Source organism: Leptodactylus fuscus, chromosome 3, assembly GCF_031893055.1.
Source record: "Leptodactylus fuscus isolate aLepFus1 chromosome 3, aLepFus1.hap2, whole genome shotgun sequence".
Taxonomy (NCBI): domain Eukaryota; kingdom Metazoa; phylum Chordata; class Amphibia; order Anura; family Leptodactylidae; genus Leptodactylus; species Leptodactylus fuscus.
This window is the reverse complement of record NC_134267.1, coordinates 34,113,973-34,140,554: the sequence shown is the minus strand read 5'-3', so window position 1 is coordinate 34,140,554 and position 26,582 is coordinate 34,113,973. Positions and strand designations below refer to the sequence as shown.

The window sequence follows — 26,582 nt, the reverse complement described above, 5'->3', positions numbered from 1 at the left end:
GGTTACTCAAGGAAACCCATGGACCCATAGACTATAATTGGGTCCGATGGGTTTCCACTAGGGTTGAGCCGATCTTGGGATTTCAAGATCGATTTTAAAATCCAATCTTCGATCATTTTCCAGCCGATCTTGATCCTGATCGCGATCGTGAAATTTGCTCGATCGCCGATCGGAATACGATCTTTTCCAAACCCGATTCTCAATCCTAGTCAATGCTTCTCTATGGGAAAAGTCACTTTTTTGGTTGAGCCGATCTTGAGAAAACCTCCGATCTCGATCCCGCTGGAAAAGAGCGGGTCGGAATTCCGATCGCGATTGTGAAATTTACTCGATCGCCGATCGAAATCCGATCTTTTCCGATCCCGATCGCTCAACCCTAGTTTCCACTCGAAAAATGCGAAGGGAAAATTCCTGCTTAAAGAGGACATTTCACCTCCTGGGGCACATACGGTGTAATACACCACTAGAAAGCCGACAATGCGCTGAATTCAATCGGCTTGCACATTTTGTGCCCCCAGGTGAAGAGCTATCGGTGCCAGTACCGTAGCTCTTCACTGTCAGAAGGGCGTTCCTCACAGTCAGTCAGGAACGCCCTTCCTCACAGTAGCATCTATTGCACAGTTGCTTACCACCCAGCAATGACACTGAGCGGTGAGGAACAACCCCCCAGTACTCATCTATGAACGAGTACTATCAGGAGGGGAGTGAGGCGTTCCTCCCCGCTCTCACAGTACAGCGCTATAGATGCTACTGTTTGGAAGGGCGCTCCTGACTGACTGTCAGAACGCCCTTCTGACAGTGAAGAGCTACGATAGCGGAACCATTGGGTCTTCACCGGGGGCTCAGAACATGAACGCCGATAATGCGCTGAATTCAGCGCACTGTTGGCTTTCTAGCGGTATATAAAACCGCATGTGCTCCAGGAGGTGAAAGGTCCTCTTTAAAGCAGATTCGGGGATGGAAACAGAATCAGAATTGAGCCTGATTTACAGAACGCTAGTCTTCATTTCCTACTGCTATATATTGTATGTATATAGACACACAGGGTGTCAATAATCATTATATCGGCATACAAAAGCAATGAAACTTCCATTTAATCCATTTATAGGCATTTTCTATCCTAGGGAAAAGCAATGATCTTTAGGTTCCGAGTAACATTATTTATCACAATAAACGTGACACTCCACTTTGACATTCAAAAGAAGCGTTGCCTAAAAGCAGATTATACACACGCAAAATCCTTGCCATTATCAGTCCTGGGAAATACATTGTATTGAGCAGATGGAAGCACAAGTGCTGTTTTCCCATAAATGCCATTTTCTTGTTAAATTGAAAAACGTGAAAAATACACCTCTCTGAATTCACCTTCCGGCTTTCTGTAGATCCTCTTAGAAAAGCAATTTACATGTAAGAAGAAAGTCATGCCAGGGAAGTCTCCTGTACTCACCTTTAATAGAGACATAATGGTGATACAAGTATTAGTTCAAATGTCTGATGTATGAAAGCACTGTGAATTGTCTATATCTGCCATGTATATAATATTACATCTATGTCGTGTGCATGTCTGTACAGGAGCACACATACTGGAGCCGATCCTAGAAGCTGAGAAATAAATCAATCCATGTTATTACCTGAAGCTTTTGGAGTATTGCCTACCGTATATACTCGAGTATAAGCCAAATTTTTCAGCCCAGTTTTTGGGCTGAAAAAGCCCCCCTTGGCTTATACTTGAGTCAGCAAAACTTTTTATTTTTTTATTTTTTTTTTTAGGAGGAGGGGGTCTATGACCAGCCACAATATTAATGTATAGAATCTCCCATAAAATAGTGCAAAAAAAAAATAAAAAATAAAAGTTTTAAATCACTCCTTTCCCTAGAATACATACAAAAGTAGAAAATGACTGTGAAACACATACACATTAGGTATCCCTGTGTTTGAGAGTGCCCGGTCTACTGAATATAGGGGATCTGCAGTGCTCCTGTACCGTCGGGAAGGGGTTAATAGGAGCACTGCAGATACCCTATAGTCAGCCAGGCTGAATTCCAAGTGAGGGAAGAAAAAACTCAGTCCTCAAGCTCAGGGAAGGGGCAGACAGACAACCAAAACACCCTCTCCCCTTCCCCAGCACTCAGCAACTACTGCAGCCAAAAACTCCGACCATTTTAATTTTTGAAATTCTCCAGTAGCTGCTGCATTTCCCCCCCTCGGCTTATACTTGAGTCAATAAGTTTTCCCAGTTTTTTGTGGTAAAATTATTGGCCTCGGCTTATATTCGGGTCGGCTTATACTCGAGTATATACGGTATTTGCTTTTATGGGATTATGTATCCTGAACCTGAAGCTTCCACCCAAACCCATAAAGGGTCGCTACACATTACTGCTCTGAATTCCACCTTAATTAAAAAAAATATATATATTTATCTAGTTATCTATGGTTTTAGCAAAGTTTAACTTGACACGTGGTGTCTGAAATATTATCTAGGCTCTATATTAGTAATGGCGAACCTTTTAGAGACCGAATGCCCAAACTGCAACTCAAAAACCCACTAAATTATTACAACGCGCAAAACATTGAAATCAATGGGTGGCTTTTTAACCCATTGATTTGAATGTGTAACACGCGTTAAACGGAACCTATTGAAGTCAAAGGGATTCTGTTTTGCACCACTGATTCTTACATGAGTTACCGTGCAAGAATTAGTGCCGTGTTACCCCGTGTGAATGCCCCCATACTTTGCAGATACACAATATGGTTGTGTGAATGGGGCTTTACTGAGATTTCAATTATACAAACAACTTTGTACTGAAACGTAATAGTTTGCATTTGGCATCATTTTGAACAATTAATGTTCACTATTTACATCACGCAGGATATGTTTTATAGTGACCGTGCAATGTTATTCCACAGGCCACTGTGTAGATCGCTGCCCAATACGTGTCCAGCTGTCACCAAACAAGAGGAAGATGAGACTCCATGGACTGTTGTATTTATCCCAATACACCCGCCCCGCCCCACCCCCACCTCCCCATATAGCGGTCACCAACCAAGAGGAAGATGAGACTCCACGGACTGTTATACCCCAAACCAACCGCCCCGGCCCCACCCCACCTCCCCATATAGCAGTCACCAACTAAGAGGAAGACGAGACTCCATGGACTGCTATAACCCAAACCACCCACCCCACCCCCCCATACCCACCACTCACCCACCCGAATCCAACTCCCCCCACACACACACACACTTTACTAGCTTTGGCAATGCCAAATATCTATTCGGACGTGCCAATAAAGCTTTTTTGATTTGATTTGATTTATTACAGCCTGTACTGATATCATGTCTGCTATAAAACAGATACTGTGTGATATAAATAGTGAAGGGGCCCCCACACAGTACAATCTGCATCACTGTGACCCCCCACACAGTACAATTTGCTCCACAGTGACCCCTTCAGACAGTATAATCTTTTTCCACAGATGGGTACCCACAGAGAGGGCTCTGAGTGTCACCTCTGGCACCCGTACCATAGGTTTGCCATCACGGCTCTATACCGTCATGTGGATGCTGTTGGGAAGGAGAAGGAAAGGGATATGACTCTGAAACTGGCTGGCTCTGATTGGAGATCTGAATCACACACCCCTACCTGCTCCTCCCACATGACAGTACACAGCATAAGTAGCAGATCAGGCACCAAAACTAGCTGCACTGATTGCTCAGGAATGGTGGAGGCTAGAGAAAAAAATTGGATAAAGGTTCTTTTTACCAACATTAAAGGAATGTATTTCCTGAGCTTCTCCGCTGTTTTGATAACAGCATTTACAGCACAGTCACGGCCATAGGCAACAATACTTTAGAGTCTAGAGCAGGGGTAGGGAACCTTCGGCTCTCCAGCTGCTGTGAAACTACAACTCCCAGCATGCTCCATTCACTTCCATGGGAGTTCCAAGAACAACAGAGCAAGTATGCATGCTGGGAGTTGTAGTTTTGCAACAGCTGGAGAGCCGTACGTTCCCTACCCCTGGTCTAGAGGTATATAAGCTCTGACATCATCTATTGTCAGTAAAGGATGCAATGAGGGGTCACTAAGGGTGTTACCTATAGAGGTGTGATCTTCTATTGTTATGCTATCTGTCTTGTATATGATGTAAACGAAGTGACTGTTGCAATGGAAACCCCTACAGAATTGGCAAGTGTGTTATTAGGCTTAGTGGCTAGTGTGACAATTGCAGGATATTGTACTTAAAACATATATATAATCAAAAATTCCTAAAAGATATGTTTAGCATCTCCTGATCACCCACCAGGTCAGATGCCATAAGGACACAACCATATCAGAATGGTTACACATCAATTTGCATCTGCAATATGTTTACTGTCCCTCACAGCCACCGATATCTTCAGGAGTTGCAAGTCCTATAAGTATGCCTGTCATTCGTTATGAGCCAGTTACCTGTATCGTTATTTGGCGCGGTTATCTCTTTTCATGTATTTTGGCACATGAGCTTGCTTCATTGTTCCCGATGGACTATATATGTTTACATGTTGGGACATATGATTTGAAATTTTTGGTGGTGTTTTTTCCATTACATTTTTTTTTATACGTGTTCTGTGTGATTTTACATGTCTATGGCCTGATAGTTTTACTGTCTGATGCTTCTTCTTTACTTTTCCCCAGTGACATATTATTATGGTTCTGTGTATATATACAAAAAAATAAACTTTAACTACAGAACCGCTAGTCTGCAGACACTGCAGCGAGGTCCACAGGCCCAGATGGGTGGCTGTAAGTCTGGACAGTGGGCTACCAGTTAAACTGCACAGTTAAACTGCACTTGCAGTCATGTGGCGCGGTACACAATGTAAACAAGATGCAACAACACCCTGCCAGTTAACCTCACTGGACAGGTGCAAGTACAGCTGAAACAGCAAGGCTGCCAAGGGTTAACCTTCATCCCAGATCAGCAACAAAACATGCTCCTACAACAGCTAGGAGCTACAATGTGAGTAGACAGTTAAATAGGCTACTGATTCCCACTGGCAGAGCCAAGGAATCCTACCTAGATCCCTAGGACTGCTCCTACCATTAATTGGAACCTGGCCCTAACCTCCTGTCTTAAGGTACTTAGTAAAAGTGTGAGCACCGGGCGGGCGTTGGCTCACACCATATAAAGGCTAGTCCCCGCCCAACAGGGCGGGGGCCATGATGTCACCGATCATGCTCAGTATGGGCAAAACAGGACTTAGCCTCTGAGCGGCTCCAAAATGTCTGAGCATGCTCAGTAGGCCGAAAGCTGGACTTAGATTCCAGACACTTCACTGCACGATGGCGAGGGCCAGAGTTAGATTGACCCACAGGTGGCGCAGTGCACTGAGAGAGAACCCTGCGGGACCCAATCCTAACACATATTTATGGTATATATATTAACTCTCTAATAGAATTAGGGTCCTCTAATTTGAAATATTTCCAAGTCTTAAAGGGGTTATCTGGTCTCCAATATTGATGGACTATCCTTAGGATCCCCACAGGTCACCTGTACCAAGGTAAGTTCCTTACCTTGTTCCACCCACTTTTCACAAAAATGAGAAAGCAATGTCCAGAGCGGGGGACAGTGCCCCCGTTGTGGAGGACAGACATGATTGTCCCCCTTGTAGCAAGTGCGCAGGGGTTGGCAGAAGGATGCTTGCCTATCAGGATGACGTCACTCCTGTCTCCCACAGGAGACAGGAGTGACGTCTCCTGAAGCGAGTGTCAGAAGTTTGGGGATGGAGCTTAGCAAAGCTTCAGGCGGTTAGGCCGGAGCTTCATTTGGTGCCTGGCCATCAGCCTGATCGGTCTCTCCCTCCCTTGTTTTTTGATATTCTTTTCCTTATAGGTGCTGGCCTTGAGCGAGTTGTAAAGGACTGGGATCTACGTTCAGTGTCTTGGTTATGAAAGACGTCACGGTGGCCTCGGCGGGCAGGGGAGTTGTTTACATTCGGTGGTGGCAGAAGCACTGTGGTGGATTTTCCCTTGTAAAATTGGTCTGCTTATGGAGGTGAGTGGTTTGGCGCATGGTGAGTCTCTCACGAGGTGGAGTCCCTTTAACGGTTTAGCCAGGCTGGTGGTAAAAAGAGTTGGAACTTGGCTAGAGCTAATGGTGGGCACCAGGCCATTCCCTTTTCCGTAGCTCCTAAGACCTCTGATCAGGTTGGGTATTTATACTGGGGTTGTTTTTATACAGTTGTTCATGATTAACGTGTTTGTAAATAAACTGGCTGTGGTGGCCAAAATTGTACAACAAGAAGTCTCTGTGTTCTTATTTTATGGTATGGTGGGGTTTTGTAGTCAGTCAGGGGTAAAAGGTCGAGTGAGTTGGGGAGGCTAGGTTAGGCACCACACTCTACAATGGAACAGTCAAGTCAAGCATAGTTGGATACCCATGCCATTCCAACTGGGATATTAAGAGGTCTTTATTTATATCGGGGGTGGATTTCCTTTTTGGGTATTTCTTAACACTGTATATTCTGCCCTGGCCCTATAAACACGGGTCTCAGATGTTTCAGCATCAATGGCATTCATCATTATCTAAATGCATTGTGTTGCTTCTTCTGAACATATACCATGTCTTGTAATAATATACTAGGTCTGGGGGTGTGCTGTTATATCTGTGTTGCAGGTTTGTTAGATTGGACTTGACTTGTATTTGCATTGCACTCAGTAATGTATCGTTCCTTGTTTTATGTGCTTCTGTATGGAACTGAAAACTGTGATGGTGTTTTCAATGAACAATGATGTGATGTATATTAAAAAAAAAAGGCAAATACTACAGAAAATGTACAAAGTGGCAAATTTTCGGGGAATTTTTTGGCACAAACAGCCATCAATCAAAAATGAGCCAATTTTGTGCCAGAGAACCAGCATGGTAAAGTTAACAAATTCCTGCCAATAGTCGCATATATTATTCTTTAGAGAAATAAATTGGCGAAGGCATAGTGATATTTATTCCCTAGCTTGAAGATTTTATTAGCGGTTTCATAAGACGAGCATTATTCATGCTATTAATGTCCATCGAATGCTCAGCAATAAATGTGAATAAGGAGAGGAAAGTTATTCTCAGAAGGCGATATCTTACAGAATTTACATAGCCTTGACATTTTAGCTGTGAAAACTATACACCATGTGAGATGGATGACATAAACACAAGATCTTGGAGAAAACTCGGAAAGGACTCGATTTATTTGAGGTTTATTCCTATCATTATGGGGACGGTGACGGCTTGCAAGTCTCTAAAATTATGCGGCTCTTTTGCTAAGCATAATAATGGTTTTCCTATGTAGTAACCACTTGGTTTTAATAAATAATAGAACTCGAACACATCAAATCTTTGCACTTCACATTCAATTTGGTTTAGTGGAGCTTCGGTGCAAGTCGCTTGAATAGCTTAATCATAAGTGACAATAGTTTCACAATACGATGCCCACAGCGCATCTGCTGTGGAAGTAACTAATGAAAATCGCAACGTTTCTAAAATTAGAGCCATTGTTGTCTAATTCACATGTGCTTAGCTACTACACATTGTTATGTGCTCAAGGAAAGATGGACAAAGGCACAACTTCGAGAAGTTATATGCTTTCAGCTTATGGGCTTAAAAAAATCTACATTGTAATTCCGTTCCAACAATATTGCGCAATCTACTATATGCAGAACATTCATTCTTCCATTCATTCATTCATTCACAATTTGTAGAGAGCAGAACGGTAATAATTTATGCGTTTTCTGACTTTTTTTATTTAGATCTTTGATAGCTGTAAATTGTGTCTTCACTGAACCTTTTTTGACATTGGCAGAAGATTAGGAAAAAAGTTAAGACTATATTACTAGAGATGCGTGAACAGTAAATGTTCGAGGTTCGATATTCGTTTTGAGTAGCCCCTCAATATTCGACTACTCGAATCGAATATCGAACCCTATTATAGTCTATGGGGGGAAAATGCTTGTTTCAGGGGTAGGCAACGTTTGATGAAATTATACTCACCAAGTCCACGAGTGAGGGTCGGGCTGGATCCTCCGAGAAGTCTTCTCCGCGCAGCGTCCCCACGGCGTCTTCCGGCTCTTCATTCACTCTGCCAGGCATCGGGCCTGGGCAGAGCCGACTGCGTATGTTCGCTTGTAGTGCGGGCACTACAACCAGCTGTTTCAGCTCTGCCCAGGCCCGATGCCTGGCAGAGTGAATGAAGAGCCGGAAGACGCCGCAGGGAAGCTGCACGGAGAAGACTTCTAAAGGTAGGAGAAGAACCAGCGTTGATTGGCCGACTGTATAGCATTCGGCCAATCAATGCTGGTTCTGCATCAAACTTTTACATTTGAACAGCGAGTGGTACTCGATCGAGTACGAGTATTTCGAATACCGTAGTATTCGATCGAATACCTACTCGATCGAGTACTACTCGCTCATCTCTATATATTATGAATGGTGTTTTTGAGCCATCCATAATCCATACTTTATTTAGATCTCCATCCATTTTCCTTGCCAAGTTTGCAAAAAGTGGCAAGTGGTTTATTGAAAAGTTAGCATTTTTTTCACCACAAAACTGCCACAAATGCCTTGATAAATTCCCTCTATCGTATTTACCTTTTATATATATTCACCTACATTTTGAGTTGGTGCATGGACCACTTTTTGAGTCATAGCCAGGGCTGTCATACTGTAGCTTTGGTTTACACCACCTTGTGACCTCAACCACCCAGTTTCTACCAACGTTCAAGAAGCTCACTCAATTCAGATGCCAAATTTTGTTACACTGCTTACTAGAAGGACTAGCAGTAACATGTGATTGCTAAAGAAAAGGACATCATCTGCAATACTATAGAATTTTTCTGTTGGTCTTCCTGTTGAAGCAAAACTTTTTCTGCAAAATCTAACATGATCAATTTTGTTTCTATTTCTGGTTTGAGTTTTTGTTTAGGTTAAAGGAATTTTTTTAACTTACTTCTTTTGTGCATTCATTCAAGCTAAAATTAAGGGTGATGGGTTGGTTCCAACCCCTGGCCACGTGATTGAAACCAGCTGTCAGCCCTGAATCTCTACACCCCCTACTTTTGCAAAGGTATTTACCTGTCCAATAACACTGTAAAACTATAGTAAATCCAGCCCCAACAAATCTCTACTTGTGAAAACTTGAGAGGAGCGAGAGGAAAGAACAAACCAGAGGACAGGGACTGGCTTCGAACACGGGGTTGGAACCAGCCCAAGTCCAGATTCAACGAATGCACAGAGGAAGTATATTAAAGTCTCTGACCAATTCCTTTAAAGGGGCTCTATCAGCAAAATCATGCTGCTAGAGCCCCACATATGCGTGAATAGCTTTTAAAAAGGCTATTCAGGCACCGGTAAAGTTATATTAAACTACCCCCCCCCCCCCCGTTTTAAAATAATAACCTAAAAAAGAATGTGCTCTACTTACGGATCGTGCACGCTGGGCGGGCTTTCAGGGTTTGTCTTCATCTTCTTCCCCACCTCTTCTTCCTCCAATGTCCTCTGGTCCCGTCCTCCTAAGGCGCTCGCTCGCGGACACTGATTAAAAAAAACGGCCTGGGCGCATGCGCAGTAGCCGTAGTAGAATCCGTGTGCTACTGCGCATGCACCCAAGCTATTTTTTTTTATCAGTGTCCGCGAGCACGGACGGGACCCGAAGACATCGGAGGAAGAAGAGGTGGGGAAGAAGATGAAGACACACCCAGAATGCCTGCCCAGCGTGCACATTCGGTAAGTAGATCACATTCTTTTTTAGGTTATTATTTTAAAACGGGGGGGGGGGGGGGTAGTTTAATATAACTTTACCGGTGCCTGAATAGCCTTTTCTATTCACGCATATGTGGGGCTCTAGCAGCATGATTTTGCTGATAGAGCCCCTTTAAGTCTTAGATATCCACACTGAAGAAGGTCCTTCTATACATTCTTTTGCCTGAAGGTGTTCATACATATTAGACAAACATTTGAACCATATGATTTCAGCTGGACTAGCCGACCATCTACTGTGTCCCAATTCTCCACTGGCATCCAATGTCAGAGAAAGTTGGATTGACTATGTTGGATTTCATGGGAGATGAGCTGGAGACAGAGGAGGCCTCTCAACCAACTGAGAACACTTACACTCACTGTAAAACCAATCATGGATGTGTATGGGAAGTTTGAGAGTAATAGATATCAAGCCAAACCAGTATGAAGCAAACAGCTATCTAGAGTGCATGACTAGATTTAATGGTCTTCAGTTACCTTGATCTAGCTCTGCTGAAATAAATGACGTTTGATTCACACTAGCTTTCCAGTTTCCGTCCTTCGAGTCCAAATGGGGGCGCAAGAGACGGAAACCCTGTGCACTTAAAAAGCAGTTACAAGCAAAAACCTGAAGATCCCATAGACTACAATGGGGTCCGCCAGGTTTCTGCCTGATTTTGCCAATTTTATACTAAATCCTCCTTGTGGGACTTTTCTCTCCACCGATTTTAAGCAGATCCTTATGTAGACTCCAACCCTATTGTGAATCCAGGCTAAGCAAAATGACAAATCCCCCCCTATTTATCCATGGCAGTCAATAGGATCCTAATGTACCCTCATAAGCCTCCAATAGAAAAAAACGTGTTAGCATGCTTTACTAGATTTCCTATTATCGAGAACAATGTCTCTATGATGCAGTGCCCTACAGGGGGCACCATACATGAAGAGTTATGGTTCGCAAAGTCTTATCTATAATCACATCACTTTGTTTTACTGTACTATTACATGACTTTTTCTGCATTGCCCATGTTAAATAGAGTCAGTTGCTAGGTAAGTGTCCCCCGGCCTCATTTATATGCTACCATCTCTATTACAATGGCAATTTATAAAGGCAGTTAACAAAAGATCAGTAGTTCAACTCCTAACATGGTTGCCGCAGTCTCTTTGATAAGGAATGGACGTGTCATCTACAGAAGCCTTTAAATGTTATAATGAACTATATTATACTCACATAATTTGAGGCAAGATCTGGGTGAAGGTAATCTATTCCTGAAATCAAAAGACATTTATTAAACAAGTCGGAAAAAACACATGAATTCTAGAGATAAATGAGGACAAATGAAAGAGACTTGGGAGGATTAACTAGAATGGCTTCCACCTGACAGTTTATGTGCACAATTTATGCAGAACACAGACATTTATCAGGATAGAAATGACAAGAAGATGACATGAGTCATGCCCTTAAAACGGCAAGAAATTGGATTGTTTTAGTGGAAGTTCTAAATGGAAGCAAAATTGATAACTGAAGTACTGTAAAAGCCTCGCCAATTCACTCTTGTTTTTGTACAGATATAAATATCTTCAAAAATACCCTAATAATATTGATGTCGGTCAAGTAATACATTAATACACTCAAATATATGCTTTTATTTTTTACTTCCTTTTATATAGAAACATAGTATTTTGGAAAACATGACAGAAGGGAATGAGCACCATCTAGTCTTCTCCTTTTATATGTACGTACTCTACCATAGGCGTAGTATAGGTCTGTAGGCACACAGTCAGCAAACTTACATGATGTAGCTAAATTTAACTTGACATTTAAAGGGGTTGTCCAAGCAAAAATGGACAACCCCTTCAACTTTTTAATCAGTAAAAAAAAAAAAAAAAAATGAATACTCACCTTATATTCCGGTGTCCTTCCAGTGTGTTCCGGGCTTTCTGCTCAACGGGTCTCTTCCGAAGTTCCTTTAACATTACCGTGTTCACCTGGGAAGCTTTTGTAGTTTCAAAAGTTTCCTTTGTTGGTCCAATTAGAAGCTGAGTAGTCTTATATAAGATCTGCCTTCCTGACACAGGTGCCAACTAATTTGGTTGTACTCCTTAGTTTGGCTCTCCATATTGTTTGTGTACCTGTGTGCTTTTTGACCTTTGGCTTGCTCCCTAGATACCCTATTTGCCTTTTTATTCTGCCTGTGACATGCCCACTTATTGTGTTTTTTGTCTCCTGATTTTTCCTCTGATGTTCTCTCTCGATTCTGACCTGTTCCTGTATGACTATTCTTGTCTCCACTCCACTGCTTTTTCAGTTTTTGAAGTCTCCAGGGTTGGTCCAACTAGCAGATGAGGAGGCTTATATAAGACCTGCCTTCCTGACGCAGGCGCCATCTAATTTGGTTGTACTCCTTAGTTTAGCTCTCCATATTGTTTGTCTACCTGTTTGCTTTTTGACCTTTGGCTTGCTCCCTAGATACCCTATTTGCCTTTTGATTCTGCTTGTGACATGCCTGCTTTTGTTTTTGGGTTTTCTGTCCCCTGATTTTGCCTTTGACATTCTCTCCTCATTCTAAGCTGTTCCTGTAAGACTACTCTTGACTTAACTCTGCTGAGTAAGCTTTAGTGGATTTTGTTCTGGTTTCTGCATCAGTGAATTTATTATTGGTGACAATTCAGATTGCCAGATCGAGCACAAGCCCAACCTGCCTTGCAACGGGCTCTGGTGAAGGCATCTGGGACTTGCAGAAGGGTGCTAGCTTTAGATAGCTGCCTCTACTGCTCTCAATTATCAGTTGATCTTCCACTATTGCTTTTGTGAGGCCTTGCATCTAAACCATAGCAGAATGCACAGGTACCCATTGCCATTTGTCACTCCTGTGAGCCTGAATAGATCAGCCATGAAGAAAAGGGTGTGAATAGAGTAGTCTGAAAACTACAGTACAGTACAAAAATAAAGTGAGGACTGGGAATTTAAAGGACCACATCAATACTAAAAGAGTAGAAATGCCCATCAAAAATATCAATTTATTACAAAAGTAGCACCAAATAAAAAGCATCAAAAATAATAGTATAATTTACCACATCATAACATGGTAAAACAAAAACTGGATACAATGTAACGAACTAAAGATACTAAAGCAATCCAGATATACCAAAGGTGATAAAAAGTCATAGCATGTCAAAGAGTCAAAAAGGAATGAGATTTATAGTACAGTCAAAAAGGAGCGGGATCATGGAAACTATAACTTATAACTATATGGAAACTATAACACATAGCGCTCACCATATCTCAGTACACAGAAAGATCTATTTGAAAGACATCACACACATAATCCTGATCCTTTACATGGTATTTGAGGGGGAAAAAAAAACACTCCATACCCCTATACATCCTAAGTATTGCTGCAGTCACTATGGCCTCAAGAATATATTCTCCAGAACGTTAACTAGACAATAGGAGCAAAACGCTGGTTGAGGCACTCTACTTGGCTACAGGAACACTTTGGATGTCTGCGGGTATATTCATGGATTGTTTGCCTGTATATTGTACCATACGAGGCTCTCCGTATTTACAAAGCTCTGCAGTTATTGAAAATCCAACCGACTGATGTTTTTTAGGCTATATTTAAGTCCCTGGCCTATATAAAAGATAACATACCATGTATAGATGATAGATGAATGGATCTATATTATAACATACATAGACTCTAATATAAAATGTAAAGATGTATCAGGAAGTGGTTTATAATAAATCTCCAAATTTCCACTTAAGTCTGGTACTTACCATCATCCATAATTGCGATGGTGACCCCTTTCCCCGTATACCCCAGCTCCCACGCTTCTGCTACATTTAGATCAAGGCCTGGAGTCCCATCTGCTTGACCTGTGTTGATCTAATAAAAAGCAATGACAACATTTCACTAGAAAACATTGGTTTAGGCATGATACAAATCCCAGCATAATATATTGGATTATCCTCAAGGCAACATTCACACCAGAAAAATGTTTTCCTCCTTTTTTTTTTTTTTTTTTTGTTTGAATATTTTTTAAAACCAAAGTGTGGCAACCAGGAAAACACAACAAGCTAAGGGCTCGTTCACATGTGCGCTCCGGTCTCCGTTTTGCAGGTTTCCGATTCCTGCCCGAAACTGGACAGGAGACGGAAACCTGCAGTCATTTGAATGGGGTTGGAAAGTGTCCGGCCGTGAGCGCCCGTGAGCGTTTTGTGCTCTCCACGGCAAAACCGTTTTTTTTTTTTTTACCAGACACAAAGTCAGACATGCAGGACATTGTGTCCAGTTAAAAAAAAAAAACGGTTTCGCTGCGGAGAGCACAACACACTAACATGTGCTCATGGCCGGACACCGTCTGACAGGTTTCTGTCTTCTGCCAACAAACCTGAAAATGGAGATCGGGCGCTGGTGTGAACTCAGTGTAAGCTAACAAGGTATAGTCTTTTTTATGGAATTTTTCTCTCTCCATGGTGTTCAAATAATTGCTCGTCTCTAATAGGTATCAATCCAGGAAAATCCCTTCACATTGCAGAAAAGCTGCGGTTTTTGTTTTAGGTTTATTTTTGAGCCAAGACCACAAAAGGCTTTAAATGGAATGGAGAACATAAAGGAAGCACTTATATGTCTCCATTTTTCAAAAAAATTTTGGCTCAAAATGCAGCAGCAAAATGTGCAATAAAAATGTAGCTTTTAAGCAATGTGTGGCCTCTGCTTTGAAGGGATTATCCAACTTTCTAAAGTTATCTGCTAATACATCAACAGCATAGCTAAATTCTAACTGTTCCCTTGTCTTTATTTTACTTGCTGCCCCTTGTATCACTGTTATTACATACCTTGAATCTATGGACAAACTACATTTCCCATAATACATCTGCCTGCGATCAGCTATCACTCTCTGTGTTTGCTGACTACAGGGGGAGGAGTGAGCCTGCAAACTAAACATCACAGCATCATATGACTTTATATTTGGGAGAGATTTATTACCTCTCATTTCATACCAGGGGAAAGTGGAGAAAGTAGGAGTACACAGAGTGAAAGCAGGCAGATGAATCGTGGGAAATGTAGTTTGTCCACAGATTCACTGCATGTACATAACAGTGATACAAGGAGCAGTAAATAAAATAAAGCCAAACAAAATGTACACAAGGGAACAGCGAGGATTTAGCACTACTGTAGATGTATTTGTATAAAATTTTGGAAGCTGGGTAACTTAAAGATGTAAAAGGTTGAATGGAAATAAATATAAGAAATGCAACAAAAAGCCCAAAAAAAAAACACTCTATACAAATATTACAGCTTAAGAAACTTCCAAAAACCCCTAAATCCTTGACTAATAGATTTATTATTAGGTAAAATGATCTCCAATATTAAAGGGGTTTTCTAGGACTGAATTATTGACAATCTATCTTTAGGCTATATTCACACAACTGTGGTCATTTAGTGGCTGACAATAATGGACAAATTGTGTTTAAAAATACAGATATGTGAATAGACCCATTGAGGGATTTCATCATCCCTACTATCCCATGATCCACACCTTGCCCACAACATTGTGGGAATGTCCAAGACAGATTTATTGTGAGTTACAATGGAAATCTACTAAAGTTTCTACCTGGCATAGATCTCCATTCCCAATAGACTAGCCAAGTGAAGTGGCAGCGTCTCTCTCCAGTGAGGACCGCCATGTAATGTCACATTCATTGGTCTCATGACATTTTTGCGGTCAATAAGATTGAGCTGTAATACCAAGCACAACTGTTGTACACAGTGGGGCGCTGTGCTTGGTATTGTCACGATTGTGTTTATGCCCAAGTAACAGAATATAGAATGCAGAATGCACCTCTAAGGAAATGGAGAAGGAGACTCTCCCTGGCACTACAGCAGCTGACTAGGCCCTGCCTAAGGGTGTTGGTCAGCTGTTCCCAAGCTAGGCTTGGCCTCGACAACTTCTGGCTCTCTACATACAAAGACCTAACCGATAGGTAGGGAGAGAGCTAAAAGAAAGTAGGGACTGGGGATACTAAAGGTGGTCACCCCTAGCAAAGAACAGGTGCAGCTGCAAACCGAAACCACTCGAGCGGGACATGCTGAAAAACAAACACGCAGCACAACATAAACACACAACAGGAGTATGAGGAGAGGAACAGTGGAATAGTGAGGAAAAGGGAAAGCACAGGACAGGGGCAAAAGAAACCTGGAACCCAAAACAAAACCTCACTAATCCCAAGACAGTGTCAAGCAACCAAAAAATGTAGGACAGGGGTTGAGTAGAAGTGTAGAGGGAAAAACCAGACTCCCACACAAGGCAACACTCACACCACGTCCAAATCAGCTCCTACAACTGTGTAACTTCCACGAATATCTCCTAACTGAGCCACGAATTCAGGTTGGTCACAACAAAAACTGGCAAAGACTGAAGGCAGCCCTCTGCCTTATACAGACCCCGAAACAATCTGATAGGATGATGAGTATGACAAACATCTGAGGCTCAAATCAAAGAAACCTCAAGTGGACACTGAAGGCCGATACTCAACACCCAAATGAATAGCCTAGAGAGAGCCACAGAACACCGGCTCAAATCCCCCACCAGAAAACACACAAATTTTATTAAAGTACTCAGATCCTGACAGGTATATAGTGAAGAGGTCACGGTGTGCTGGGTATCCGATTCCCACTGATGTGATAGGTCATCAATAAACCCTTTTAACTCCACATTAACATGCAATATATCAATTCAATATTCATTATGCCTTCATACTCACCAGATACCACTGTTTTGTAAATAAGGGGTCATTCATGTTAATATCAATGTCATTTATATCTCTATATCCTCGTTTCTTTCTGTCAAATCCTTCTTGTTGCACGACTTTTCTTACCTGAAATGTAATAAATGTGTAATTAACAAAACTTCATTGTTATTATAAATGCTTTACATTGCAGTATATAACGTATTGGAGGAGATTTATCAAGCACAATGCCCCAGAACTCTACTATGCTCCGCACCACATTGTTTAGTGTCTTGGACCCCGCGAGAGTTTTCCTCTTTCTCCCCCCATATGGAAAATGCCAACGTTCCTATAATCTACCCTAAACCTTAGCACTCATATCTTAAATTGGAATCTAACCAAGGACAACATCTGCAAGGAGTTTGTATGTTCTCCGTGTTGGCGTAGATTTCCTCCAGGTTCTCCGGTTTCCTCCCACACTCCAAAGACATACTGATAGGGAATGTAGATTGTGAGTCCTATATGGGACAGGGACTGACAATGTATGTACAGCGCTGTGGAATATGTTAGTGCTATATAAGAGATATAAATAAATAAAAATGATAGATGTTTCAGGCCGCCTTGATAAATTATAGTCTGTAATTGATATTGGCCAAGAAGGTGCAAGGCTTTGTTACAGTTAATAAAGACACACAAATGTTTTCTGCCATGAGTCTTCTTTGCGGTTCTCTGCTGATGTAGAATTGTGTCTTTCATGTTACAGACTCCAGCAGGAGCTGCTATTTATTGTGACGCTATTATTAGACTATGTTACTAGGTTGTCATTTCATGATGGGCACAGAAAACAAAGCATAAAGTATTATAAAGGAAGCTCTGCTCCGTATGTCACATCATCTCCTGGGATCACAGCTACCCTGTGACGGGGGAGCACTAAAGATACCAAGAACAAGCAAATACCATCCTGAGCTCTGCCACATTCTTCTCTTACTTTAAACCTATCTATCTATCTCTCTATCTATCTATCTATCTATTATCTATCTCCTATCTATCTCATATCATCTATCTATCTATCTATCTATCTATCTATCTATCTATCTATCTATCTATCTATCTCCTATCTATCATCTATCTATCTATTATCTAGCTCCTATCTATCTCATATCATCTATCTATCTCCTATCTATCTATCTCCTATCTATCTATCTCCTATCTATCTATCTCCTATCTATCTCATATCATCTATCTATCTATCTCCTATCTATCTATCTATCTATCTATCTATCTATCTATCTATCTATCTATCTATCTATCTATCTCCTATCTATCATCTATCTATCTATCTATCTCCTATCTATCTATCTCCTATCTATCTATCTATCTATCTATCTATCTATCTATCTATCTAATATCTATCTATCTATCTATCTATCTATCTATCTCAGGTGCACTGCAAATATAAAATATCGAAAAGTAAGAAGTCATCTTCTAGTCAAATATACATGACAAACAGTTAAAATCAATTATACAGAGTTATAGAACATTACAGAAATATGGCTGCTTTGTACCAAGACAGTAACATACCATCCATCTGTTGTGTCTGGCGCTAAAGGTCAGCAATATTGAAATAAATGGAATTGAACTGCAATACCACAACCAACCTAAGGACAAGTGTGGCGCCATTTTTTGAAGAAATAAGCTATGGTATTCTTAACCTGGCAACCCCTGATGTCATTGGAAGCTTGCATTGATTAATGACAGCAAAACCTCTATAGGTTCTCTATTATACTCCACCCGTTCCCCAGTTATATGAATGGTGATGTCATCTTTGTATCTCTAAACCGGGAATTGCATAGTTTTTGATGCAGAATTTTTTGGGTCAAGGCCAGAAGTCAATTCAGCAAGATGGAGAAGTATGAGCATTTATTAACACGACAGGGCTATGTACTCAGCCGTGAATAAGTAACCTTTTTATGGCAATCTGTTTTCATGGATCCCTTATAGTTTTCTCTTTATATTTCCTATTCCATCTGAATTTACTTTTGGTCCTGGATTTATAAAAAAAAAACTGCAACAAAAGCTGTATGTATAATACCTGCCTATGGTTAAGGTGTGGCAGAATGACAGCATTTTGGGTTGTAACAGGGCCCCATTTACCATGTACTATTTATAATACAGGTGTCTCCTCATGTGGCAATCTTTTGCCCCCTCTGGCCCCCAGCCCAGTCCAGCCCAGTACAGAACTGCCCCTCCTGTACCCTCCATGGCTATATCTCTGGATGCAGACACAGATAGGACTTCACATTTTTATTTGTTTCACAAAACACAACAGAACATCCCTAAGCAAAAAGCAGAAATTTCCAGATTAAAAAGATGATGATAAGAAAAAAAAATATCCGGCCGACGGGCTCAGACAAGAAAGATAAGCATTTCATATAGTAGTTGTGCCGCTGTAAATGAAAACAGGATATTGTACGGTGTATCGACAAGGTACTGGTGACCGGCAGAATTGTCAGAAACTGGAGATTTTCTTTAAAGGGGCTGTCCAGGGAGGTTTTTTTTAAATTTCTTTGGTTCTGGGTTTTTATATTCTGGACCTAGGGTTGACGGCCTGGTTCCAACCACAGGGGTCACATGATCAGAAACAGCCCCCACGCTGTGATATGGTGAATAGCTAACCTCTATATATTGGCATCTAAAAACTCCCCAAGAAAATAAGGTAGAAAAGACTCCTTGAACAATACCTTTAAAAACAAATTAATCATGAGATGTATGCCTTATTCAGGCTGAGGCCCCATGTTGCGTAAATGTATCCACACATTGTAGAAAAAATCCGCAGTTGAAAATCTGCAATTTCAAAAACTCTTACATTCTTGAAAATCGCAGCCTGTCACTTACAGTCCTATGAAAAAGTTTGGGCACCCCTATTAATCTTAATCATTTTTAGTTCTAAATATTTTGGTGTTTGCAGCAGCCATGTCAGTTTGATATATCTAATAACTGATGGACACAATAATATTTCAGGATTGAAATGAGGTTTATTGTACTAACAGAAAATGTGCAATATGCATTAAACCAAAATTTGACCGGTGCAAAAGTATGGGCACCCTTATCATTTTATTGATTTGAATACTCCTAACTACTTTTTACTGACTTACTGAAGCACAAAATTGGTTTTGTAACCTCACTGAGCTTTGAACTTCATAGCCAGGTGTATCCAATCATGAGAAAAGGTATTTAAGGTGGCCAATTGCAAGTTGTTCTACTATTTGAATCTCCTCTGAAGAGTGGCATCATGGGCTACTCAAAACAACTCTCAAATGATCTGAACACAGATTGTTCCACATATTTGTTCAGGGGAAGGATACAAAAAGTTGTCTCAGAGATTTAACCTGTCAGTTTCCACTGTGAGGAACATAGTAAGGAAATGGAAGACCACAGGGACAGTTCTTGTTAAGCCCAGAAGTGGCAGGCCAAGAAAAATATCAGAAAGGCAGAGAAGAAGAATGGTGAGAACAGTCAAGGACAATCCACAGACCACCTCCAAAGAGCTGCAGCATCATCTTGCTGCAGATGGTGTCACTTTGCATCGGTCACCAATACAGCGCACTTTGCACAAGGAGAAGCTGTATGGGAGAGTGATGAGAAAGAAGCTGTTTCTGCAAGCACGCCACAAACAGAGTCGCCTGAGGTATGCAAAAGCACATTTGGACAAGCCAGCTTCATTTTGGAAGAAGGTCCTGTGGACTGATGAAACAAAAATTGAGTTGTTTGGTCATACAAAAAGGCGTTATGCATGGCATCCAAAAAAAACAGCATTCCAAGAAAAACACTTGCTACCCACTGTAAAATTTGATGGAGGTTCCATCATGCTTTGGGGCTGTGTGGCCAATGCCGGCACCGGGAATCTTGTTAAAGTTGAGAGTCGCATGGATTCCACTCAGTATCAGCAGATTCTTGAGAATAATGTTCAAGAATCAGTGACGAAGTTGAAGTTACACCGGGGATGGATATTTCAGCAAGACAATGATCCAAAACACCGCTCCAAATCAACTCAGGCATTCATGCAGAGGAACAGTTACAGTGTTCTGGAATGGCCATCCCAATCCTCAGACCTGAATATCATTGAACATCTGTGGGATGATTTGAGAGCGGGCTGTCCATGCTCGGTGACCATCAAACTTAACTGAACTTGAATTGTTTTGTAAAGAGAAATGGTCCAAAATCCCTTCATCCAGGATCCAGGAACTGATTAAAAGCTACAGGAAGCGACTAGAGGCAAAAGGAGGATCTACTAAATATTAATGTCACTTTTCTGTTGAGGTGCCCAGACTTTTGCACCGCTCAAATTTTGGTTTAATGCATATTGCACATTTTCTGTTAGTACAATAAACCTCATTTCAATCCTAAAATATTACTGTGTCCATCAGTTATTAGATATAGCAAACTGAAATGGCTGTTGCAAACACCAAAATATTTAGAAATAAAAATGATTAAGATTATAGGAGTGCCCAAACTTTTTCATAGGACTGTATGCCTATTGAAATGGGAGGAGAGGAAGTGGCTGGGTCTGTCCTGATACTCAGAGCCTTGTGATATGGTCCAGTGTTTTGTTAATTGATTCATATGGCTGGTAGTAAGCCAGACGTATAGTTAGTTTATTATTACTGTTTAGTTAGTAGCTCAGACGAGCAGGATTTTGTTTCTTATTGTTTTTCCTGAAGTTAAGGCTGTATTTTATTTTGCTCACTTTTGTGCCTGATGTAAAGGTTTATTTATTTTGCTATTTTTCTTAAATAAACCGCTTTGCTGCAAGAATTGTGTCCCTGTCTCTGACTGGTTGGGTTCACAGCACTGTTTCTACTGAACTTCCTTCCCCACACTCACTACATGGGCCTTGGTCTTACACTTGAAAGTGACTGCAAAGTCAGATGTGAGAGTTTCAAAGTCACCAAGTGGCCGTTTTCAAAACTATGAAAGTCTATGATTCGATTCACATGTTGTTGCTTTTTTAATAGACCAAGCAATTATCTGCCAAAACCACTGACATGTCCCATGTTTGTTCACTTTGCCGACATAAACTCAATAGGAGTCAATGGATTCATTTTTAACGTTTTGAAGGTCCTTACAAAAGACCAGTCATGTAAATAAGGTCATCCAGTATTAGAAAAAACGCCGCTGTACCAGGCTTTATCCTTCATTGCAGCGCTGTCCTATTTACTTGAATGGGGTGAGCTGCTATTGTGATGCTGTACGGAAAGTTCTTTCCCTTGTCCCTGCAGAACATTTGGTACCCATTATCGTATCAGAGCCTTGTTCCACCACTGATCATTGAATGATAGGGCATGTTTTATCCTTTGTCTAGCTGGACTACGGTCATGTTTTGTGCACTCCAAAATACATAAAAACTCAGTCCCTATTCATCTCTAGTTATGAAATTACATTACAGAGTAACTGATGGTCATTTTCCATAATATAGTTAAAATGATTGCAAAAGCACGGCATGATAAATGACATAGTTCCATGTGCTCCTCTTTATATCATGGACATAACATTTGCTTTGCTTTGCTCTTTGCAGGGTTATTTTCGGTCTGTACGGTGCACGCTGGATCTCTACCAGATTACGTAGGATTATGTAGGATTAAGGATGTGATTATATAAAAAATAAAAGCAGTGGATCCAAATTAGATATATCAAAACAACTGGACAGAAAGCTATGGACATGTCAAGTAGTGTTAGACTTGTATGCTGATAAAAGTACATATTGTGGACTATAGGATGAAATATGCTGACACTCTTAGAATGAGAATCATGTATCATCACTTGGCTACTTTATGATTCCCCTTATTATATAGGACTCTTCATATTTGTAGTAACGGCACAGTCCTTGGCCACACCATGGCTGCATCTTGGCCACCTAGTGGTTGCTATATTATAAGTGACCATATCCAAACTTGTCTAAGGCCCAAGACTAAACCTACCATCTATATTCAGCTGTAGTGATTGGGTAGTGACTAGAGATGAGCGAGTAGTATTCGATCGAGTAGGTGTTCGATCGAATACTACGATATTCGAGATACTCGTACTCGATCGAACACTACTAGCTGTTCGAAGTCTAAGCTTCGATGCAGAACCAGCATTGATTGGCAGAATGCTATATATTCTGCCAATCAACGCTGGTTCTTCTCTTACCTTTAGAAGTCTTCTCCGTGCAGCGTCCCCGCGGCGTCTTCCGGCTGGAATTCACTCTGCTTAGGCATCCGGCCTAGGCAGAGCCAACTGCGCATGCGTGGGCATGCCCTCGCATGCGCAGTCAGCTCTGCTCAGGCGTCGGGCCGGGCAGTGCCGACCATGCATGCGCAGTCGGCTCTGCCTATGCCCCGATGCCTAGGCAGAGTGAATTCCAGCTGGAAGACACCGCGGGGGCGCTGCGCCGGGAGAAGACTTCAAGGGGAATCCAGCCCGACCGTCACTCGTGGACTTGGTAAGTATAATGTTATCAAATTTTGCATACCCCTGAAACAAGCATTTCCCCCCATAGACTATAATGGGGTTCGAAATCCGTTTGAACAGCCGTACAGTGTGCGGCTGTTCGAATTGGATTTCGAACCTCGGACAATTTAGTGTTCGCTCATCTCTAGTAGTGACACATTTTAGGTCACAATTTACGAATATATTAGGATCTATTGGGCAAACAGATTTTTCAGGTTTAAGATTTGCTTGAAATTCTTATGGTAGTTTGTAGGCTGGAAAATATCTAGTCAACCTGTGAATCAGAACTAAAATTTGCCATACACCTTCAGCTCCCCAAGAGGACAAAGTAGTAAAGTAAGCCTTTGCCAAATACCTCTGTCAATGACTTACTGTACACGCCTTGAGAACAAAGGATCAGGCATGTTGAAACTTGACATGTCTCATCCTTTTTTTAATTCCGACTTCTGACAAACAAACAGGGGTGTAACTATCGGGGTAGCGTTGCCACAGGGCCTGGGACATTAGTGGGGCCAGCAGGCCCCTATGTTTTTTTTGTTTTTTTTTAACGGGCCCTATTTACTTACCGATGCTCTCTCCGGCTCATGACCGCATGCAGATGCAGCTGTGAACAGGACTGGGGATCGGTAAGTAAGGGGCGTGTTTAATGTAGATTGTGAGCCCCATATTTTTTTTCCCTATAAGTATGTCTTTGTAGAATGTGATGAAATCCATGCAAACACGGGGAGAACATACAAACTCCTTGCAGATGTTGCTCCTGGCAGGATTCGAACCCAGGACTCCAGTGCTGCAAAGCTGTGGTGCTAACACCAGAATATAATGATCGGTGGGCCAGGGGAGGTGAGGGAGCATAAAAAAGACTGTTACCCCTCCTGGGCTCCGGCAGGCAGGCTTCCATTTCAAGCTTATGTCTCTAAATTAAGAATTGCACTTTATCCTCATGTATAAGTTTTTCTTTTTTTTATGTTTTTGTTGCGTTGTGTTGTATTTTAGCACAATGAGATGTATTAGAATCAGAGAATATAACTGTACAGGGTTTTATCTTGCCATGTTCTTCCACTGCAATAAATAATCCTAAAGTATCGCCACGCATAATAAGAATTAAAAACCCGTCACATATATTTCTTTTTAATTTTCTTTCTCATTTTCGTTCCGTCTGCTGCCTGTGGTAGGCATGGGTAACAACAAAGTGACAAAATCACATTAAAAACAACATCTGTTTTGGATATTTTCCCAGAAGTCTTGGGAAAAGGAATTTAATGCTTAACCAACCTGCTCGCTATCTATGCACAATATAATACACAATATATGTCGCTTGAATACATCAGGAGCACATGTTGCCTGCTTTACATTCCACATTACAGACAAACACACCTGGATACATTTGGGAAATATAAATAAGGTTTATATAAAATCTTATTTGGGCTTATACCTGGGAAAGTATATTTAATTCACACCAAGAGAAATGCAAAAAATTTGATGCAAATTGAAGATTTACACTAGAGAAAACTAAGATATCATTCTAGTGACACGGAAATTGACAAGGTTAGTATTTGCATGCAGTGTTTTTGCACCAGTTGCCAACAGTGTTAAATGATTAGAGATGAGTGAACAGCGAAATGTTCGAAGTTCGAAATTCAATTCAAGTAGCTGCTCAATACTTGACTGTTCGATCAAATATTGAACCCCATTATAGTCTATGGGGAAAAAATACTCGTTAAGGGGGAAACCACTATTCAACTCAGGAGGGTCACCAAGTCCACTATGACACCCAAGGAAATGATGCCAACACCCTGGAATGGAACTGGGACAGCAGGGGAAGCATGTCTGGGGGCATCTAACAAGCCCAAGTCACTGTATTACGTTGGGATCCCCGTCAGCTTGCGATATGCGGGAGCTGACTTTTTCCCATAGGAATGCATTGACCAGCGTTGACTGGCCGAATGCCATACAGAGTACAGCCTTCGGCCAATCAACGCTGGTTCTGCCAGAGGCTCATCTGTGAGGAGGCGGGGTCTAAGACCGGACCAGAATGGAGACTGCTGTGGACCGATCATAGACTCCGCCTCCTCCGGCAGAACCAGCGTTGATTGGTCGAATGCTGTACTCTGTATGGCATTTGGCCAATCAACGCTATCAATGCATTCCTATACTGAGATGCAGCAGTGCTGGCCGTAGTTCAACAAAATAAAAAATCTATATTTCAAACAATGAAAACGAGGCTCATAACAAAGTGCTAGAAGAAACACAAAAATATTGAATTGTAACATGGTGGCACTTAAGCACAAGGTTTAAAGGATCTATGATGGTGTTCGAGCAGTAGGACATTGAGGCAGAGCAAATTATCTGTATAATCAATTGACTCTGCAATACGTACCCGGGCAGAATCTCTGCTATGCTTGAAAATCTGTATTACTGGAAATCTGAGGAATATTAACTCTTCATTTAAGCAGTAAGTATGGGGCTAATGGCGTCTAAAGCCCCTGTGGCTTAAGCAATAAAACTCTGGAGAGGGATATATTCATTTTGCAGATTTTTTACAGTAAGACTTTGATTTTCTATGCTATTCATTGGAAATCATAAAATGTCGCAACGGGCAAAATCCTTTATGTTCCAATAATATAACAACCAAGACCAGGCCGGCCATTTCTTAACCATTATGCACAATGTGGATGTAAACAATGTCAGCACAATGGGTATCCTGCCAATTTCATTTACTAATAAAAGCTTTCTACTGCCGCAGTTCTAACTTAAAGGTCTATTTAACAAAGAGATTCCATTTGCGCCCCATAGAATCTCACTGGTGATTAACCATTCTGTTCTCGAAGGATATATAATACACATTCATAAGCACATGGGGGTCATTAAAAATAGTATTAAAATAAAAATCTCGATTTATTTGCTAAACCAGTTATTACTTGTGACTAGAGATGAGCGAACAGTAAAATGTTCGATATTCGATATTTGTTTCGAGTAGCCGCTCAATATTCGACTATTCGAATCAAATATCGAATCCTATTATAGTCTATGGGGGAAAATGCTCGTTTCAGGGGTAGGTAACGTTCGATCAAATTACACTTACCAAGTCCACGAGTGAGGGTCGGGCTGGATCCTCCGAGACGTCTTCTCTGTGCAGTGTCCCCGCGGCATCTTCCGGCTCTGAATTCACTCTGCCAGGCATCGGGCCTGGGCAGAGCCGACTGTGCATGCCCGCACTACAAGAAAATGGCCGCTTACAGTCAAAGCGGCTATTTTCTTGTAGCGTAGACATGCGCAGTCGGCTCTGCCAGGCCCGATGCCTAGCAGAGTGAATGAAGAGCCGGAAGACGCCGCGGGGAAGCTGCACGGAGAAGACTTCTAAAGGTAGGAGAAGAACCAGCGTTTATTGGCCGACTGTATAGCATTCAGCCAATCAATGCTGGTTCTGCATCAAACTTTTCCATTCGAATAGCGAGTGGTACTCGATCGAGTACGAGTATTTCAAATACCGTAGTATTTGTTCGAATACCTACTCAATCGAATACTACTCGCTCATCTCTACTGGTGACCACTAACATATTCAGTGAAAGAAAAAGAATGAACTATGTCTGTAAGGACAATAG

General features: G+C 41.4%; 1 protein-coding gene across 1 annotated transcript in view; it reads right to left on the bottom strand.

Annotated features, from left to right (window-relative positions):
- The window catches only part of PCSK2 (proprotein convertase subtilisin/kexin type 2), a 123,983-nt gene that overhangs the window by 39,917 nt on the left and 57,484 nt on the right, over positions 1–26,582 (bottom strand). The window contains exons 3-5 of the mRNA XM_075267381.1: positions 16,528–16,641; positions 13,537–13,645; positions 10,987–11,024 (exon numbers count right to left, since the gene is read on the bottom strand). Of these exons, the coding sequence (XP_075123482.1) occupies positions 10,987–11,024; positions 13,537–13,645; positions 16,528–16,641 (261 nt within the window). The remainder of the gene's footprint in view (positions 1–10,986; positions 11,025–13,536; positions 13,646–16,527; positions 16,642–26,582) is intronic.